Source organism: Microtus ochrogaster, chromosome 16, assembly GCF_000317375.1.
Source record: "Microtus ochrogaster isolate Prairie Vole_2 chromosome 16, MicOch1.0, whole genome shotgun sequence".
NCBI classification, from domain to species: domain Eukaryota; kingdom Metazoa; phylum Chordata; class Mammalia; order Rodentia; family Cricetidae; genus Microtus; species Microtus ochrogaster.
Window position 1 is genome coordinate 15,980,186 of NC_022018.1, and position 7,924 is coordinate 15,988,109.

General features: G+C 40.3%; 1 protein-coding gene across 1 annotated transcript in view; it reads right to left on the reverse strand.

The window, feature by feature from the left end:
• Mastl (microtubule associated serine/threonine kinase like) overlaps window positions 1-7,924 on the reverse strand; it is a 51,241-nt gene that overhangs the window by 32,806 nt on the left and 10,511 nt on the right. The window contains exons 5-7 of the mRNA XM_005354764.3: window positions 3,385-3,491; window positions 2,861-3,005; window positions 86-258 (exon numbers count right to left, since the gene is read on the reverse strand). Of these exons, the coding sequence (XP_005354821.1) occupies window positions 86-258; window positions 2,861-3,005; window positions 3,385-3,491 (425 nt within the window). The remainder of the gene's footprint in view (window positions 1-85; window positions 259-2,860; window positions 3,006-3,384; window positions 3,492-7,924) is intronic.

Below are 7,924 nucleotides of genomic sequence, written 5' to 3' on the forward strand. Positions count from 1 at the left end.
ACCAGCTTGGGCTCCACAGACGCCCTCCTCACCTGGCAGTCTGCACCTGAACCACCAGCTTGGGCTCCACAGACGCCCTCCTCACCTGGCAGTCTCTTTCCCACTTGGGACTGCTGTGGCACTCTGACTCCACACTGGACACGAAGGTCTGGGACTGACTGCTGGTGTCCGATGTGCCCAGCCTTTTCCTGCACTGGAGCAGATTGGAGGTCAGACATTTCACAGGGGCTTCTGGATTGGATGCAAGTCTTTCAAGGCCTCGGGGGAAAAATACTTGTTTATTTTCACAGCTATTAGTTCTTTATGAAACTTGACTCTTTCCAGGTAACTGCATATTACATTACATATGATAACTATTGTAAACATTATCTAGTCCCCAAGGATGGTAGTGTGCCTGATATGATTCTTATTACGTTCAGATTCATGAATTATTTCACATGTAGGCAAAGCTCCAACAGTTAAAACAAAAGAAAATCCATTTACATTTGTAAAATAAAAGCCAGAAGAAGGAAAGTTAAATATAACTAGAAGGAAATTTATTTTGAATTATATGATTTATTTTAGAGTTATAAATAAAGGACAATTTACTGGAATGCATTATTGAAATATGCTATAAGCTTAGAATGTTACCAGATTTATCCAGAACAATTTATGTTTAATTAAAACTGTAGCAGTAATGGAGATGTTGAAATTTATGATGCTCATCAGTGTGAATTACACAAAGCCATAGGCATTTGCTTTATTTATTTTTTGCAGTGCTCAGGATTGTACCCACGGCAGTGTATACATTTAACAAACATTCTACCGAGAGCTTCACACTTACACCTCCATAGGGAATTTTGTTACATGATGGAAAACTGCCTGCCTGCCAGTGTGCGGTGCAATAAGGCAGTACCTAGAGTATACTTGCCCTCTCCATCCTACATAAATATGGTTAGAAATGGTTACTCCTTAGCTGTGTGTGTGTTCATTTGAGCTGGAGGCAGAGAGTCTGGGCAGGCACCATGTATCATCATCATCATCTTCGTATGTAGTTTCTGATTTTTTTTTTTTTTTTTTTGGTTTTTAAAGACATGGTTTCTCTGTGTAGCTTTGGAGTCTGTCATGAAACTTACTCTGTAGATCAGGCTGGCCTCAAACTCACAGAGATCTGCCTGTCTCTGCCTCCTGAGTACTAGGACTAAAGGTGTACACCACTGCCACCTGGCATATTTTCTGAATTTTAGTTTATTTTTATTTTATATGTATAGGTGTTTTGCTTGCATGTGTGTCTGGACATCATGTGCATGCCTAGTACCCACTGGGGTCAGAAAGCGTGTTAAGATATCCTAGAACTGGACTCACAGATGGTTGTGAGCTGCCATGTGGGGGCTGGGAATTGAAACCAGATCCTTTGGAAAAGCAGCCAGTGCCGTAATTGCTGAGTCATCTTTCCATGTTTTTTAAAGATAAGATCTCTCACAGGCTAAGAGTTAAGCAAGCAGGTTAGGCTGGCTGACCAGTCAGTCCAAGGGATCCCTGTCTGTTTCTGTAGTTCTGGGATTACAAAAGCACCATCATGCCCTTTTCAAGTGGTTTTGCATACAGAATAAAGGTCCTCACTTTACTTTCAATTAAACACAGACAATTGTGCTTCTACTGAATTATGTAGACATCTGAAGATTTTATATGTCTGTAAAAATGCGTATTGTGGTAACCTGAATGAGAATGACCTACATTGGCTCATGTTTGGTCAGTTGGTTCCCAGTTGGAAGAAGTGTTTGGAAGGATTAGTTGTAGCCTTAAAGAAGGAGGTGTATCACAGGGACAGACTGAGGTTTCAAGCTGAGACAAGGTGTTCTCAGCTTCTTGCTTGTAAAGATGTGACCAAAAAACTATTGCTCAAGCCACTATGTCCCAGCTCTGCCATCAACACCTCTAACCTCTAGAACCGGAAGCCCAGTGAGACTGTCTTGAAATAAAATGTGAGAAGATGCTGGGTGTGACTTGGAGGCAGAACACTGGGATGCACAAGGCCTGAGTTCCGTCACCTGCAGCAGACACACACACACACAACACACACACACACACACACACACACACACACAACATTAACATAATCAGTATTACATTTTACAATTAGGAAGGGAATTTCCAAGTCCATCTAATCCAACTTAATTTTTCATACACAAATCCTCTAGGTGTATTAAGTTGGCCTCGAACTCAGAGATCCACCTGTTTTTGGTGTTGCTATTAAAGGTGTGTGCCACTATACCCAGCATTTTCTCTTAAATGCAAAAATACACTTACTTTGAAACACGTTGTGGAGACACATATCTGTAAGTTTAGTACTCAGGAGGCTGAGGCAAGAACACTGAAATTTAAAGGCCAACCTGGGCTCAACATTAGCATGGACAACATATTAAGAACTTGTCTCAAAACACCAACAAAACAAAATAAAAGGAAGCAAGCAAACAAACAAAAACGCCAAAGCAATGAGCAACAACCAAACCTCAGCTGCCTCTGTTTTGAGTTTTAAATTTAAACTATCTCGGAATCTTTGGGGAATAAATTTATAAAGACAAACACTGCAGCTACTTTATCTTTTTCATATACAATCTTCATAAGTCAAAGTTTAGTGACATTTACTCAACCATCATTCCTAAATTATAGGTAATTAAATATGATTATTAGCAAGACAGTTTATTCTGTGGGATTTATAAAATCCACTGTAATCATCATTTATGTAATAATATAGGAGTGCCACAGACTGTCTGACTATTGGCATTTTTAAGTTATTAAATTGCTAGTAGGAATTTAAAATTTTGAGATGTTTTTTAAAGTACACACTTGGTGGAAGAAAATAGTCTTTTATACTTACATGGCTTTGGCAGCCTGCTAGAATGAGAAGGGTCCTTCTGATCTGTGGACATAGGGCAAATTAATCCTTGAGAAAGTTGTGCTTCAGACTTAGCAGCTGAAAACACGGTTGCAGAGTCTTGATCTTTTTCTCCAATTGGTGTGAACTATGAAAAAGCAGAATTATTTGGGGCCAGTGAGGACTTGACTTCAATCCCTGGGTCTCCCATGCGGTGGGAGGAGAGAACTGACTTGTACAAGTTATCCTCTGCTTCCATCTGTGCACTATGGAGCACACACCCACACCCACATGTGATAAAAATGTTCTAAAAAGAAAAATAGTAAAAGCAAAAATTAAAAACAAATACTAAGAGATTCATTTTCAGATGAATACAGAAAATAGATGCCCTACCACCTGGGTACACAAACTGCCAAAAGTAAGGCCCCCTCAAGTTAGATATATATATATCTATTTTATTTTTATCTTAAAGCAGGTTAACACTTTAAGTGGTAATGATGAAAAGGTTTTCCTTATTGAGTACTCACAAATCCCAAAGAACTGATGAGAGATAAAACTTGTCCTGGGGTTCGTGAGTAATCCTGCTTAGGCTTAGCCATGGAGGGTGTTGTAAGAATATCCATCATATTGATATCTATGCAAAGAAAAACATATGAATATAGTTAAAAACCATTGCTATCATTGACTATATCAGTAATCATATGTTCTGAACCATACCTCTCTCTGTTTTTTGAGACAGGGTTTCTCTGTGTGAAGCTCTGGCTGTCCTGGAACTCACAGAGCTCCGCCTGCCTCTGCCTCCTGAGTGCTGGTGGCATGCACTACCACCGCAGTCTCTCTATGTTATTAACTTTACCTACAAAACTGGCTAGTGTAGGATACATATATGCAGAGAACGTTCTGAACTGCAGAGGCAACATTTACAACTAATTAATTAGTTGAAATCATTAAAAATTGAGAGGTAGAGATATGACTCAGTGGTAGAGTGTCTTGTCCAGCAAAGCATGCATACGGCCCTGGGTTCTAGCCTCAGGATGGGAAAAACATTTTCTACAACAGTCTTGTAGAATAGATAGAAAACAGCAAAATAACTCAGAACACTATCAGCTATTTAAGAAACAGTCACTAATTATCAGTTATTTCAATACAAGCAATTGCCACTGCTATTGGCTAGTCACCAAAACAAGACCTCATTGTTGAGAGCAGCACAGCACACTCCCTCACTGTGTGATACAGAGAAGTTACAATGAAAGTGAGGCAGGAGTTCCTTCCCTGCTGGCTGGTCCTCACAGTACCAGAGGGTGCTAGGGGGCCGCTGGGGGATGGTGGAAATCCCTGCTGGCTGGCTTTCACAGAACCAGTGGGGCCAGGGGGACCGTTGGAGGGGGATTATCAATACCAGGCTTACTCAGCTATAGATGCTGTATACAATAGTGCTGTCAGACTAGGCCAGGCAGGCCCATTGGTGCAATAGTGGCACCATATGTTAAAGGGTAACTTACAATTCTCTAAGTGGATTTCAGGCCTGCTCTGAGGGACAGAATCCTTGTCTGATACATTGAACTCAACCAAAAGTCCATGTTTGGAAATGTCATAAACCTTTGGGAGGGAGGAAGTTCCTCTGCTCTAATTTTGACAAATGGATCTGATGTACCTATCAAATTGCCTTCAAAATAATTATGTTTATATCCATAGATCATTGCTGCTGTCAGTTCTGGCTAGAGAAGTTTATCTTTGTAGTGGGTTCAGTAATTACAGATGCTCATACCTGTCAAAGTGACTACTGAATGCCCAGCATGAAGAGGCCATTTCTGGCACATATCCTACCTCCCGGTGCAGGGAACATCACAGACAGGACGGGAGCATTGCTAGAGCTGGAGAGTGGGGGTAAGGATGATGTGGGAGGTTGACTTACAGGAATGACTGTATATTCTTGAGTTCAAGCCAACTGTGATCACCTGAACAAGACCTGCACAAGACTGGGCCTACCCACATCACAACAGGGGGAGGGAAGGGTAACAAGGTCTGCAGTTATTAGTTTCCAGGGGAGGAGAGACATTTCCTTCAGGGATGTAGCCACAGACTCCTGCAAACAACCCTACTGTAACTAACTGGGCTTTTAAGAGAACACAAAAGACATGAAAACATTATAGAGGGACTAATTGGGACGAGGAAGGTAATCAGCAGAAGTGGGATAACAGGGTAAAGGGCATGTGTGAATACGATCAAACACATTATAAGCATGTATGAAAAACATCACTGTCATATGGAAGACCTAAAAGTTATAAGCTCTAAAAATAGACAAGATATAAATAAAGTATTGGGGTATTTATTTGTTATAAATAAAGTATTGGGGGGGAAGAAAATAAGCAGTTAATTCAATTATGGTTCCTTTATATTAACTCATATGTTAAGCTTAGGTCAAGAGAAAAACTGATCTACTTTATTAGAATGTTTCAATATATAGTATTTGTGGTGGTTTGAATATGTATTTCATATATTAGAATGCTTAGTCACCAGGGAGTGGCACTGTTTGAAATGATTAGAAGGATTAGGAGGTATGGTCTTGTTGGAGTAGATCTTGCCTTGTTTAAGAAAGTGTGTCACTTCAGAGTGAGTATTGAGGTTTCAAAAGGCCATGCCAGGCCCAGTCTCTGTCTCTCTCTCTACCTGCAGATCAGGATGTAAAGCTCTCAATTACTTATCTAGTGCTTACCAATGTACAGCCATGCTCCATGCCATGATGACAATGGACTAGCCCCCTGAAATTGTAAGCAAGCCCCCAATTAAACGCTCGTTTTACAAGAGTTGACTTGATTGTGGTGTCTCTCACAGCAATAGAACAATATAACTAAGGTAATACTTTAAAATAAATTCAACATTAGGACTGGAGAGAGGACTCAGAGGTTAAGAATACTGGCTGCTCTTCTGGAGGTCCTGAGTTCAATTCTCAGCAACCACATGGTGGCTCACAACCATCTGTAATGAGATCTGGTGCCCTCTTCTGGCACGCAGGTGTACACGAAGGCAGAACACTACATACATAATAAACTTAAAAAAAAAAATCATAAAAAGAAGTCTGCTCTCTATATAAGCCCTGTTCTATACTTAATTGTAGACTTGTATGTATGATCAAATGCTTACAATTTCAGAGTTTACAAATTTTAGATCCAATTTTACATTACTCTTCATTTACTAAACAAACCTTTTGAAAAAGCTGGGTGTAGTAGCACATGCCTGTATCCCAGTGCTCAGGAGGCAGAGGCAGGAGAATTCTCACATGTTCAAGTCTGTCTGGTCTGTACAGTAAATCACAGTCTAGCCAGGGCTACAGAACAAGAACATGCCTCAAAAATCCAAAAGCAAGAGCCAGTGAGATGGCTCAGTGGGATAAGGCGTTCACTTCCCTAGCTGGGTGCCCTGAGTTTGATCCTTGGAATCTAAGTAAAGGTAGGACAGAACAAAGTTGTCTTCTGGCCTCTGGCACTTGCCTCCACCCCATATTATGCACATATACACAATGAAAAAAATGCAAAAGCAAAATAAAAAAAAATCTACCTTTTCAGCTAGTCCTTTAGTGTGTGTATCTGTGTTGCTGGAGGGCAAACCCAGGTCTTCACATAGACTCTAAGCAAGCACTGCCTCAGAGCCACGTTAGCACTCTCGTGGACAGTTTGCTTGCTTGCTTCCTTTAGGTTACACACATGGGGCTGGATTTCACCACAGCATCTTCATACAGTGTGTTCTATACTTAGTTCTTCTTCCTTCCCTTCCCCAGGATCACTTTCACATCTTCCCACATTCTCTCTCTTCCTCATCTACACTCCTTTTTAGAAAGATTGATTTTTATTTATGTGTACATGGGTGTCTGAGTGCATGCAAGCCAGATGTATGTGTGTGCATGTGGAGGCGAAGACAGCGTCAGATCCCATGGAACTGGATTACAAGCTGCTGTGAGCCACCTGAAGCCAACGCTTGGAACTGAACTCTAGTTTTCTGCAGCAAGTGCTCTTACCTGCTAAGAGATCTTGCCAGCCCCTCTTCCACATTTCTTTTTTTTTTTTTTCCGAGACAGGGTTTCTCTGTGGCTTTGGAGCCTGTCCTGGAACTAGCTCTTGTAGACCAGGCTGGTCTCGAACTCACAGAGATCCCCCTGCCTCTGCCTCCCAAGTGCTGGGATTAAAGGCTTGCGCCACCACCGCCCAGCTGTCTTCCACATTTCTTAATAGAGAATCCAGTCTATTTGCAAGATCTTACCGTAAGTCTATGATGAACTTAAGTAATGTCTTGCTTCAATTAATTATACAATGGTACTGCAAATCATTTTAGTCTCTTAAGTTTTGTTCTCTACACCCACAGCTATAGAATAAATTCTAAAATGTAAGACCAAGAGGCTAGGAATATAGTTTAGTGTCAGAATGCTTGCTTAGTGTACAAGAGACCTGAGTTTACTCTCTAGGATTAAGAACTCAACGCATCAAAACCAGATACAGTGGCATCTGTCTATAAGCCCAGCACTTGTGAGCTGCAGGCACGAGTTGATGGTTTTTGTGGCTACATGACAACGTTAAGATCAACCTAGGCTATATAAACCCGGTGTTACTTATTATACCCTCTTCTAAAACACTCCACACAAAATCAGAGAGAATTAAAATCTTCTGCTTTCTTAAAACATAGACAGTTTTTCTTTTGAAAGCACTAAGCATTCAAAAAAATACATACTATAAATGTAAATAATCTCTTTTAGGAAAACAGGGTTCTTTTGTGTAGTTTTGCTTATGGACCAGTATTTCTTTGTAGTATTAATAGTGTAAATTTGTTATTTCTTATATTAGAATTTTAGAAATTACTCAGAACAGAACTTATTTTCATATATATGAATGAATTGCATCTACCAAGGTCATGGTGGTGGCAGGATGTATTAGCATAAGTATTTTAGTAATCAACTCTGGATCATATTCTGTTTCAGCAAGGAGAAAGAGAATAGCAGCTGCCAGTTCCTCTTTAAAGATCTAAGAAGTTTTAAGGACTTTTGAAAATCCAAGAATGGTTATTTTCTTTCTTATC